The sequence below is a fragment of the Diabrotica virgifera genome, chromosome 7, assembly GCF_917563875.1.
Source record: "Diabrotica virgifera virgifera chromosome 7, PGI_DIABVI_V3a".
Taxonomy (NCBI): Eukaryota; Metazoa; Arthropoda; class Insecta; order Coleoptera; family Chrysomelidae; genus Diabrotica; species Diabrotica virgifera.
In genome coordinates, this window is record NC_065449.1 from 212,528,676 (window position 1) to 212,542,695 (window position 14,020).

Below are 14,020 nucleotides of genomic sequence, written 5' to 3' on the forward strand. Positions count from 1 at the left end.
TTGTTCCACCCATATACCTATCCACTTCTGCGCATTTTCGGTCCCACATCTCATTTTTACTTTTCACTACTTCTCTTTTTACATCTCGATTTAATGCTGCATATCTCTTGTGATCTTCCTCCTTTCTTGTTGACATCCATTTCTGATAAGCAGTTTTCTTCTTGTTTACTAACGTTTGCATATTCTCCGACCACCATTCTGTATTTTTTATTTCATGTTTGTATTTATACCCCAAAGCTTCACTTGCAGCCTCATGAATGTATTTTTTAATTTGCTGGTATAATTCTTCCGCTGTTATATTTTCTCGTCCCACATTTTGTAATTTTGTGGCCAGTCGTAATTTATATAGAAATTTCGTTGAGTCTTCTTTCAAGCTTTCTAGGTTATATTTATGAGATCTTACTTCTTGTCCCTTTTTTTATATTCTGTACCTGAGTATTATTGTTTTTGCGATAGTTAACTATCACTTTGGCCATTAGTAAACGATGATCGGATCCACATTCTGATCCACGGTATACCCTTACGTCAGTGGTTTTCAGCTGGGAAGTTTGACGTTGAATTACATAGTCGATTATCGAGCGCAGATTCCTAGTAGGTTGTATCCATGTAAATTTGTGGATGTCTCTATGTTGAAAAAATCCATTCATAATCTTGAGAGACATTGTTTCACAAAAATCTCTAAGACGCATTCCGTTGTCATTGGTTATTTGTTCCCCATATCTTCCTACGACTCTATTATTTTCTTCTCTACCTACTCTGCCAGAATACTAATAAGTATATAGAGTCGAAGTAAGGACAGCTACAGATACTACGTGTAAGAAACTGGAAGCGTAAGTAAGTAAGAGAGTAATATTAATGGTAAAATATTTCCGAACCGTCATAAACTTTCTTGGATTAAGAATTTACGCACGCTAAGAAGAATTTCATTCCCTCTGCAATTATTCTTGAAATTTCCCTTCAACAATGATAATAACAAAAGCTTCGCTTCTGTTGACTACTCTCTGAGTTCCACAGGCCTTTTTAAAAAAAATCATAGAACCTGCTATTTGTCAGGACCAAATTATTAGCCCAAACAATATTATTATCTTCTTGAACTAATAACTCTTAACAGAAGAAGAGGCACAGTTGCGTTTTGAGCTTAAAACTCACTTGTTGATTTGTTAGAGTGTATATTCATTTATTACATGTTGAATTTGATCCTGTACTTTCTACCATACTATTTACCTGCAGTTTCTATCTTATTCACCATCATCACTGCTGCTAAACACTAAAGTAGAGCCTAGATTTGTTCGCTATTCACTTCTATCTATTGCCAGTTTGTGGCAACAATTATTTGCGTTAATCAATTCCACAATTCCATCTTGATTTTAACCTACCTCTATATCTATTTGACTCTATGAGAATTGTTCTGTTGTGATAATGCAGGATGTCCTGCCCATCTCAATCTTCCTATTTTCTAAGATATTCGTCTTCTTCAGCCGATATGTATTTGTATTTGTTATATACCTCATAGTTGTTACTGTTTCTCCATTATAATTTTTACATCTGCCACATAACATTATTCTCAAGATCTGCCTTGAAACGTAGGGGAGAGTCGGTTAATGCTGTGCGTCGGGTAATTGTGCGCATCTCTATCCGACACAAACGAACGTCGCCGGGAGATACTTTACTTGTTGGCTGTTATCGTTTACATGTTTTCGCGTGGTTTGATATTGTTTATGTATCTGAGAAAATAAGCGATAACTTTTTTTCTTGACAGAAATATAGTTTAAATAGTACTTATAACCTTTATTTATATATCATTTTAAACACTGATATACATAGTTTTGCTCGATTACATTTTGTTTCTATCAGTGTAACGTCGTCTAATGGTGCGCATTGCGCACCATTAGCCGGCAAGGTATATAAAGGCATTTTTTACGTTTGGTGACTGCGTAATAAAACCTAAACAAGCGTTAAACAACCGTCACAGTAGAGAAAAAAGCAAAGAGAAAACCATGAAATTGAAAAAAGGTACAAAAAGGAAAATTTTTGAACACAACAGCTCCGAAGTTATTTCAGAAAGTGAACTGAAGCCATGATGATAAGATGGACGATCTCGTGTCAGATCAAAATGACTTCTGTGTATTGTGGTGATGTTAGCAAAAAATACGAGGTATGGCTTATATCTAAGCCCTTGAAGTATATCTTCAAAAAAGTTGGAAACTGAAATGTTTCAAGTTTGTGAAATATCCAGAATTTGCCTTAGGTGCGCACCAATAGCCGACTCTCCCCTAAGCAGAAGGGTTTCATATGCTTTATGTCAGTATTGATAAAATAGAGTGCATTAATTATAATTTTTGTTTTCAGAGTTAAATTTCCCTTTTATTTCTCTACTTAGTTCAAAGTAGACATTTTTTGCTAGAATTATTCTCCGAGTTATTTCTTTTGGAAGAGAATTCACATTGGACAAAGTCTAAGTATGTGAATTTGTCTACTACTTCAAGACTAGAGTTTTAGATATAAAATTATGACTAATAATAATTTTGGCTTTGTTGTTTGATGTTGATGGGTTTCATCCATCACTTTGGGTTTCCCTTCATTGATTTTCAGATCATATTTTTTTTTCCACTTACACCTATTTTAGCAATTTTTAGCAGCCATTTGAAATGTACTTGAATACTATTCGAATTATAAAATTATCAACCTTTGAACACCTGTGGTGATTTTTCAATTCCAAACAGTGAAAAAATTCCTATTAAGACAAAAATCCAGTATTTTTTTTTGTAATTCCAATGCAGATGAAATATTAAAAGTAGTAAAATAATTAACACTAGGTATGTATTGCTGTCTCATTTTCTATCTTTATGAAAAAGACCTATTGATGAATAGAATATTAGTCCAGAAAGCCACTGCGCATCCGCTAGGAAAAATATTCTAATTCGGATTTTTTGCACAATCTTACTCAAAAAGGACTCCTTTTAACAAATTTGCATGTTGCCAGGACCAAAAGGTGGTCAAAAATTTTTTAAACGTTTTTTTTTTTGTTTTTTTCCTAACATTATTATTTTTGCATGGAAAAAAGGTTTTTTAGGTTTTTTGGATCATTCCAAACAGAAAAGGTCTTTAGTGACTTTTCTCTAAAAATGATAGTTTTTGACATATAAGCGATTAAAAATTGAAAAACTGCGAAATCGGCCATTTTTAACCCTCAAAAACTATGTGCAAATCTGAAAATTTGGATGTTGCCAAGGTAGGTAAATATTCTTTAAACATCGATTGATGAAATCCCGAAGAGTTTTTTCCAATACAATATTCAAAACTCCTTTGTTTTTGAATTGCTAATCAAGCGTGCGCGACACTATTTTCCACCGACAGTATGGTGCAAATGAAAGGAATAAATTCGTTATTTCGTAAACTGGCGACTTTCAGGAAAAATCCCGAAACAGGTAGATTTTTATTTTTAAGTTATAATATTGTGGCATATATGGTATACTAGTGACGTCATCCGTCTGGGCGTGATGACGTAATCGATGATTTTTTTAAATGAGAATAGGGGTCGTGTCGTAGCTCATTTGAAAGTTTCTTCAATTCTCTATTCAGTAATGTAAACATTTACATAATTATTTATACAGGGTGTTCTTCTACTACTTTTTTTGTCAAATAATTTAATTTAATAAAATTTTTTTGTACACCCTGTATAAATAATTATGTAAATGTTTTCATTACTGAATAGAGAATTGAAGAACCTTTCAAATGAACTAGCACATGACCCCTATTCTCATTTAAAAAAATCATCGATTACGTCATCACGTCCAGATGGATGACGTCACTAGTATACCATATATGCCGCAATATCATAACTTAAAAATAAAAATCGAACTATTTCGGGATTTTTTCTTAAAGTCGCCGGTTTACGAAATAACGAATTTATTCCTTTCATTTGCACCATACTGTCGGTGGAAAATAGTGTCGCGCACACTTGATTAGCAATTAAAAAACAAAGGAGTTTTGAATATTGTGTTGCAAAAAACTCTTCGGGATTTCATCAATCGATGTTTAAAGAATATCTACCTACCTTGGCAACATTCAAATTTTCAGTTTTTCAGATAGTTTTTGAGGGTTAAAAATGGCCGATTTCGCAATTTTTCAATTTTTAATCGCTTATATGTCAAAAACTATCATTTTTAGAGAAAAGTCACTAAAGACCTTTTCTGTTTGGAATGATCCAAAAAACCTAAAAACCTTTTTTCCATGCAAAAATAATAATTTTAGGAAAAAAACAAAAAAAAACGTTTAAAAAATTTTTGACCACCTTTTGGTCCTGGCAACATGCAAATTTGTTAAAAGGAGTCCTTTTTGAGTAAGATTGTGCAAAAAATCCGAATTAGAATATTTTTCCTAGCGGATGCGCAATGGCTTTCTGGACTATATACTATTCAACATTTGGTAATATTCTAGACATCGGTATTTTACTTTGGCTTGAGATTTTCCTAAGGATATAATATAATTCAACAAAATATTGAAAACAATGTAAAATAGTCGAATAGTAATAAAATATGAAAAAGTCACATAAATATAAACATCTCCTTTGTTTAGTAATACTGATAAATACGTACATCAACAATTTATCTAAAGAATTAAGCTACAAACAAAACACATCGATATAACCAAAAATACCAAAGGATTATCATGTTTGTTTCTCAAACTTAGACCGTATTAGTTCACATAACATATTTCAAATTCTAAATAAACAGAAATATAACAAATCAAAGCATATGATAGCGTGCCCTGGAAAACAACTGTGGGAAGCAATGAAAAGAATGCAGGTTAGAGAGAAATGGGTGAATATAACACAAACACTGTATAAAGGAACACAGGTGCAAATAAAGTTAGGCAATGAAACAACAAAAACAATCATCGCAACAAAACGCCTCAAACAGGGATGTGGTCTATCACCAACACTTTTTAACATATAGGTACATCGATCAGGCTCTGAAAAGGTGGTATAGAACATGTGGGACGATGACCAGTAGAAAAGAATATATTTCATTCGCTATTTTTCGCCGATGACCATTTTTAGTCATTTTTACGAAAGTAATTTTTACACAAGACAGGGAGGGCATGGAATATAACATAAAAAAATTAAAGGAAGAGTATCAGGTATGGGGACTCAAGATAAATACCTATGCGTAAGGGAGAATACTTATATGTAGGTATTGGATCCGAGATTGCAGATTTGAACTTAAGTTTAGAAGAGACTATTAAGAGGTGTGCTCAATTTTCACATGTCAAAAAAATTATTATATCTTTTACTGTGTTAAATCTCTTATTACAATCCTTAACTTTAAATAAGTATCAGGCCAACCCTGTCCTGTCCAGTACCACCTAGTCCATCCCCTCCTAATTCTTTCCCTCACCCTAACAGACAGACAATAGTACTTTGACACTTGGAATCGCGACAGAAGAAATCTTTCTCTTTTCTCTACGATCTTTCGACGGATCAACTCGGTACCGCTTATCCCTTGACGGTGCATCTCATCAATCTCTTTTCTCTACGACCTTTCGAAGAGTCAACTCGGGTACCGCTTATCTCTGAACTGTACAGTCTTTCTTTTGGGCTGAAACGAACAATCAAAAGTCGTGCACGAACAGTTAATTCGCGAGTGACGGCATACACGATTTCGCAGCAGTCAAAACACGAGGCACGTGGAACGGGAACAGTCAATTCGTGTGTGACCGGCTTTAGCGCTCGGGACCAGGTTTCACAGTTTGGTAAGACTTCTTATCTATTGTGCGTCCCACCTTGACTTTACAGTACAGGTTCTTATGACCAACAGTGATGCCAAATTTTATCAGAAACAGGTTTTAAGGAAACATACTTTTTTCTATTATTGATAACTATAACTATTGATAACTATTGATAACTTAGGAATTAATATTATTGACATTCTGTGGCTGTCAGGGGTTCTAAAACATTTTTCTTTTCGAAAAATACCTTTGTGAACAAAATAAAAGTAATTTTGTATAAAACATTTATATAATAATTTATTCAAGCGCATAAATTTGTTAAACCTTAGTAAATACGTAGGTACCTACAGAAATAATTAAAATACATTTAAACTATATATTTTAGCTTCTTTCTATAATCCCGTCTTCCTCACTTTCACTGCCACTGTCGTAGGATATAAACTCATTAAAATGACATTAATTTCATCTTGGAAATCAGTCATTAAGAATAACAATAAACTGTAATTGGGATCCAAATTTTCCAAATAAGCAATGAGTTACTCAGTACAATGTTATCAGTAATAATTTTAGGCTTATTTAATATTCTTTGTTATAATTTAATTTAGGTGAACTGACCATCAACAATAATTATACTTTATTTATTGTCAACTGTAGGACCTGGTAGGACAATATAAAACTTTACTTAAACTTGACTGACAATCTATTTTATATTTTTCTTGACATTACTTCAGTTGCGGGAGCACGCCAAATAGAATTCTATTTTGGTGACGTCACAAAATAGAATTTTATAATGGGAGAATGGACGGTTGCTAGGCAACGTGACGTCACTAAAATAGAATTCTATTTGGCGTGCTCCCGCACCTGAACTGTCTATACTGTCAATACATAAATTAACAACCGTAGAACAACATCCACTTTTAATGTTGAATATTCTAACATTCTTAACCAAAAACAGTTATTACGCATATCGATTATAAAATTGCTAATTACTTTTCGAAACACTCACAAACAAACAATGAAAAATATTGTTTTACTTGACTGTAGTGGGTTAGTTTTAATTTAACATTTTTAGGGACCTACATTTTTAGGACCTTGGTAATGTCCGATTAAAAATTCTTTTGAAGAAAATCGGCATCGCCGCGCTAAAAACTCCCATAACGATTGTATTGCCGTATGTTCGTGTACTGTAAAGTCAAGGTGGGACAGACATTACATATATGAATATTGTCTGTATAAAACTTTATATATTCCAACTTGAACCTAGCAATCCTTATTAACTACAGTCCACATTATACCCTATGAGATTATATTTATAATCTCACATATGTACTAGCTTTATCGTACAAGGTGTAAGACTATTAGGGATAAGCAAAGATATAGAAATGAAAATAACACGGGGAAAATAAGCCACGAAAGCACTCCATGGAGTTATACGGAACAACACTCTAACCAAAGAAAAAAAAAAAAGATCTTTCAGAGCATAGTGCTCAATATTACTCTATATGGAGCGGAAGTATGGCCAATGGCAATAATAATACGAAATAAAATACGAACAGTTGAATTGGACTTTATGAGAAGATGTATACAAATCACCAGAGAGGATAGAATAAGGATAGAAGAAATATGGAACAGAATGGAAGTAGAATGCTCAATTACAAAAAAAGTTGGAAAACGGAGCCTTGCAGTGGTACGGGCATGTACAAATAATGCCAAAGCACAGTTGATCGAAAAGAATATTGGACTGTGAGCCGTCCAATGAGATGAGATTATTTACTATTGTTCCGTTAATTAATACGGTTTCATTGATGTCTTTTAGAGCCTCTTCAGACATCTCTTCTGAGTACATATTAAAAAGTAGAGGGGATACATCCTTGTCGAACTACACCTCTTATTGGAATCTCTTTAGATTTTTGTTGATCCACTCGAATCGAATGCGCTAGCTTAGGGGAATGAGTAGGACAGGTTAAGGCCATGGTGGAGGAATAGAGTAGACGGAAAGAGAACGGACATAATCGACTGGTGAAACCAACTAGACAAGGTCAGAGCTCAACTAAACCTGAAGTAACAATGATAATGATAATAATTAGAGAGCGGAATATATGCAAAGTGCATATAGATGCATATATTGCATATTTTCAGGCAACAAACACAACATTGCATATTTAAGCTAAACACGATTTATTTTGCATATTTTAAAAATAAATTATATAAGAGTTTAAAATTTTCCTCTCTTAGTTGGAATTTTATAACTTCGATATGAACGAGCTCGTTATTTATCTATCTATCGCTCATTATTATCTAGCTGGACTTTCCCATTACTACCTGAATTTAACAATTATGGATGTTCCCAGAAAAATATTATTGTATTAGCGTAGCAAGTCGTAGGTACCTACCTGCTTTTAAGGGTCTAATATTTATTTTGTCAGTTTCCGGCCAACATTTGTTTAAAGTAAACGTTGTATCGTATTTAATGTTTTTGAAGTGATTGGTATATATTAAATTTAAATATGTCTACCATTCAAAAAAGTGCTTGGATAAAGTGTTTTCCCGAGTTAAAGCTAAGTGGAGACAAAGTATTTTGCATGGCCTGTTCCAAAATCGTAAGTTACGTTCGTTTTCACATTTCATTTTTTAAATGAGGAACTGACAAACAAAAGCATCATGTCCCACAAAAGAAATTTTTCTGTAAAGAGTGTTTTTTTTGACACACAAAACTTGTTTTTAATTATAAAAACAAGTTTTGTGTGTCATTTCATTTGTTTTTATGTGAAAAATAAATATGTATTAAACATAAATGTAGGTTGAATTTTTTAAACATAAATGTTTATATTTAATATATTGTTTTATTTTTGAGTATTTTTAATATGCATTTGCATATTTAGACAAATTTAGAAAAAATATCTGCATATTTGTAGTAAAAGTAATGCATATATATGCGCATATTTTGGTAATGTTGTGTTGCATATATTCCGCTCTCTAATAATAATCCATATGTGTCTTACTTATTTATTTCATTTTTTCGATTTTTTTCTAGAGAACAACATGCAAGACAAAAGTAGAAAAAAATAACAATACCGAAATTTGAAGTAGCTAGGTCACTACTAAGTCACAACAAAAATGCTATAGATACATGTTCATATTGACTATTTCCTTTATATTTCTTATAAAAGTTTATTTTTATTTACTGAAATAATAATGTTGGATTTATTTGATACTTTTTCCTTTAAATTGATGTATAATACTTTATAATTTACATTTCTTTGGTTTCTAGATATAAACTTTTGGTTTAAAGTTGTTTTATACATATAAATATGAGTTGTAAACAGTGGCGCACCTAGAATTTTCTTCTGGGGGTTGGCTAGGGCACCGAAATTTTGTTGTATTGTTTGTAAAAGACATGTTACATTTTCCTACTATTCTTTAAACATTTTTATATGCCCTGGGGGGCGGGGGCGGTATAACCTTCCTATATAACCCTGGGTGCGTCACTGTTTCTAAAGATATATGTTTCTAATAAGAGACAAAACAATACACCCATATAAATATCTGGTGATACTCCTTTGGTATTTGAACTTACGAATTTCCTCATATTTAACAAAAAATGTTTCTGCCTTTGGTTATTATAACCTACAAATGTTAACAAATAATGCTTTATCTAAAGCAACATAACCATTATATACAATAAAAAAATTAAATACCACAATGTTACAACGATGACACGTTTGGATGATTCGATTTATGCAGTAGAACAGAATTATTGCTCGAAATTTTCACTTACAACCTTTTGAAATCTGTTTTGATTGGTATAGCAGAGTGAAAACAGAGGCTTCTGAAAAAAACGCAACTAACGCACCAAGAAATATGACAGAAATTTCATCTTGAGCTGAATTAGAGATAATTTCGTCGCCTTAGTACTATAACTTGATAACTCCAAAATTGACGTTTTTGAGATAACTACTTCACAAGATGTATTTTATATTCCTCCATATTGTATAAAAACTTGATAACTCTCTCCAAACGGGTTAAGTATTTATTTGTGATTGACGAAAGTTGATAAAACTCAAATACCCCTAATATTCAGTGCTAAAACTTGATAAGATAAGCTATCACGATATTGATTAATCGAAATAATCGTGAATACGATATACACTGAATGCTACAACTAGCTAACTCTAGTTATCTAGTTGTAGCACGTGTTTTTCTGAAACCATTGAGCTTACCACGTAATTGCTATCTGTTTATTCGGTTCATGTTAATGCAAACATTCGAGAATTGTTAGCAGATCTGGCAACCGCTATGGCAGAGGGCTAATTTTCACTAAAATAATGCTTAAAATATTAGTTTTGTTAAAAAGTTTACTTATATGCAACTTGGCACGACATGCCACATTACCAAATGTTAACATTACGGTAGTGCTAAAAGTTGATAACTTTAATTTTTCATGTTATTTTCCATATTGGAAAACAAATTTCCACCGTATTACTAAATAGATCAGTAGCCAAAAAGTTAAGGAATAGTATTTAAGAGCTGCAGAGTGAATTCCTTATATACCAACATCATGGTAGCAGCCATGGGCGCCCATATAAAAATTTTCAGGGGGGTCAGACGTGAAGATTTTGCACATCACATTTTGTACACTAGGGATAACAATATATAGTTTAAAGCACCCGAAAAGCCAGGGGGCCACGGCCCATGGGTATGGGCGCCTATGGTAGCAGCACAAATATCTTTAAAATCTTTAAACCCGTTTATCTCAGAACTACTAATTTCGAGTTATCAAGTTATAGTATTAAGGCGACGAATATAACAAAGGAAATGGTGTACTCGATATAGTGGCTTAAAACTACGGCTATTAGCAGAAAATCTGCCAAAAACAGAAACAACTGAAAGGGCTGTGCAACGAAACATGCTTGGAATATCACTGAGAGACAAAATTAGAAGCACCGAGATAAGACGTCGTAGAACGAATATCATGGATATCGTGGAAAAAGTTACAAAAATGAAGTGGCGCTGGACAGGTTACATAACCAGATAAGATGATAACATTTGGACTTGGAGAATCGTGGAATAGAGACCAAGGAGCAAGAGAGCAAGAGAAAGGGGACCAAGAAGCATGGGAAGACCTCAAAAGAGATGGGTAGATAGCATAAGAGCAATAGTAGGCAAACAGTGGATTAGACTCAAGATATAAGCAATTGGGAGAGACCTACATTCAGCAAGGTGTCGGAATTGGAGTAATTAGGTCATTAGAATAAGCCTAAAAGAACATAAAAACAGACAAGTAATAGTAACGAAGCTAAATAAGAATTAACAAAAATGTGTTCGGTCGATAATAATAAAAAAAGTAAGTACTAAAAAAGGATATCAAATGGGAGAAAAACAACTTAAAATAATGTGCTAGGCGGACTGCAATACTAATCTCTCAAAGTGAAGATGATTTATAACGTATGCTGCACCAATTTAACATAATCGCCAGAAAATTTAACATGTTAATTTCCTCAAAAAGACAAAATGCACGGCTATAATAACAGATCCAATAAGATGTAAATTGGAGCTGGAAGGTTAGATAATAGAACAAGTGATGGAGTTTAAATACTTAGGCATCACACTATCTAGCTACGGAAGACTCGAAACAGAAGTGAAAGCTCAAGTGAATAGAGCAAATAGAGCAGCAGGTTGACTGAATGACACAATATGAAGAAATAAAAATATCGGAAAAGAAATGAAAGGCAGAATTTATAAAACAGTCATCAGACCAATAATGACATACGCGGCAGAACAAGACCCGACACAGAGAGGACAAAAATATTGCTCGAAACAGCGGAGATGAAAACCCTTCGAAAAATCGATGGTAAGACTCTATGAGATAGAGCTAGAAGTACAGGTATACGACGGAGATGCAAGGTGGATAACATTAATAACTGGGTAAGAAACAGAAGAATAAAATGGAATGACCACATAAGCCGAATGACAATAAATAGGGTAGTCAGGACAGCGAGAGACGGTGTCCATATAGGAAGATGATCAGTGGGAAGACCACGAAAACGATAGAACCACAACTTACTAGAGGCACATTGAAAAAACAGACAGAGTCATATTATTACAGAAAGAAGAAGAAGAAGAAGTGTTCGGTCTCCTAAACTTGGTAACCTCAGGATACTAATGTATCGAAATACAAAGAAAAGTCAGAAAGGATCAGGTTTCATTCTGCTTAACCACTGGTACCTAAATCATTTTTCACTGTTTTTAATTTATCAGTTATCGTTATTACACTGCAGTGCTGATAGAAATTTTCTTCTTTACAGCCTTAGCCTCACTCGAATCTCAGACGTTCATGGCATAAAAAAGTGGCTTTGAAGTTGTGTGTGACATGCTAGTTGGAGATGTGTTTGTACTCGAATTCTGAAGGCTTACAGAATCCTGAGGAGAGACACTTGCAGCACCTTCTGGCACCCCCCTTTCGATAAATCGAGCTTTGGTAGGGCTGCCGGCTGGGGAATCTTTAGGAGGGAGGTAGTTGTAGTAGCCGTTGAGGTGGTTTGAGTGTTGGATGCTACTCTCATCAACGTAGCTATGTTCAGGGGCATCTGCGGTGTTGTATCTGGATCTTACTGAGGGGAAGCTGTGACGCTGAACTTTGTTGACGTAGTCTGGAGGCTTGTACTGGAGCCGGAGAGAATCTCGGAATCTCAGTGTCGGAACTGTAAATATATATTCAATTAATTAATGGATTCGACCGTTACTTGATGGAAGTTCATTTTATCTACCAATAAAACACTGAAAACGTTTGTTTTCTATACTGTTTCAATTAAAAATAAATCCATAAAACATGAAATAATATTTACAAAAGCAGACAAAGGTAACACTACTATTGCTATAGATAAAAGAGACTATAATAACAAAACAATAGAATTTTTAAATAACCAAAATAGTATAACACTAAACAAAGACCCCACTGAAAAATACCGAAAACAAATTAAACTAGCCATTGAAAATTCAAAATCAATATTAAATCCAACAGAACAGAAATAACTTAATATTATGAACCCACAACCTCCTAAATTATACTCTTTTATTAAACTACAGAAAACTTACCACCCAATAAGGCCTGTAGTTTCTTTTTATACAGCTCCGTCATATAAACTTTCAATAAAACTGTCAGATATTATTACAGAATACACTAAATTTTCACCTAAATTCACCGTAAAAAATACACTAGAATTAGTTCATAAAATACAACATTTTCAATTGCCCAACAACTCCAGACTAATTTCATTTGACGTAAAAAATCTTTTTCCTAGTGTTCCTCCTACAGAATCTTTTGTTCTAGTTAAAAATCTTTTAGACCATAATAGTACAAATCCGATCATTGCATCTGAAATTTTACACCTTGAAATTTGCATAAATCAAGACTATTTTGAATTCAATAATCAAATATACACAAACAACAGTGTAGGACTTATTATGGGTAATCCTCTAAACCCATTGCTATCAGATATATTTATGAACCAGCTTGAAACAACTATTTCTAAACATCCCGTATTTAAACAGTTCTTATAATGGTGGAGATACGTGGATGATATACTAGTATGCTTTACAGGAACTAACAGGCAACTTTCTATCATACATTCATTCACTTCATAGTAATATTGAGTTTACAATAGAAACAGAACAGAATAAGTCCATAAACTTTCTAGATGTAACAATTACCAGACTACACAACAAACGTGAGTTCTCTGTATATCATAAACCTACCCATACTGACACAACTATACACAATTCTTCATCCCATCCTACACAACACAAATTAGCAGCCTACCATAGCATTATACATAGACTGACAGAAATTCCCATGTCAAAAAATAACTTTGAAATAGAACTGAACATCATTAAACAAATAACAGTAAACAATGGCTATAACGAACAAACAATTAATAAAATTTTAAACCAAAAACTCCATAAGAAAGCCTTGAAATTAGTCTATCCACCACCACAGGAAGAACCCAGTACCTTCTGCTCTATCACATATACTGGCAAGATAACAACAAAAAAGCCAGATACATAAAAAAGAAAGGAATAACACCAGCTTTCAGAACTAACAACAACTTAAGTAAATATATTAAGAACAATAAGAGCCGAAAGAGAAAACAACTACAGAGTGGTGTCTACAAACTAATTTGTGGTGACTGTCCGAAAACTTACATCGGTCAAACTGGCAGAACCTTTGACAAACGGATAGCAGAACAGAACACAAAAGGGCTTTCAACAATAGAAAAACAGACACTTCTAC

At 33.4% G+C, this 14,020-nt stretch overlaps 2 protein-coding genes across 6 annotated transcripts in view; both read right to left on the reverse strand.

Moving 5' to 3' along the window:
* The window catches only part of LOC126887942 (uncharacterized), a 500,758-nt gene that overhangs the window by 159,459 nt on the left and 327,279 nt on the right, over positions 1 to 14,020 (reverse strand). The gene's annotated exons all lie outside the window — the stretch shown is intronic.
* Positions 8,516 to 14,020, reverse strand: part of LOC114340427 (uncharacterized) — a 643,253-nt gene continuing 637,748 nt past the window's right edge. For 4 of the 5 annotated variants that reach the window (XM_028291178.2, XM_028291164.2, XM_050655885.1 and 1 more), the window contains one exon: positions 8,516 to 12,431. In XM_028291178.2, the coding sequence (XP_028146979.1) occupies positions 12,055 to 12,431 (377 nt within the window). In that variant the 3' untranslated portion in view covers positions 8,516 to 12,054. The remainder of the gene's footprint in view (positions 12,432 to 14,020) is intronic. The other variant, XM_028291194.2, reaches the window with a different exon arrangement.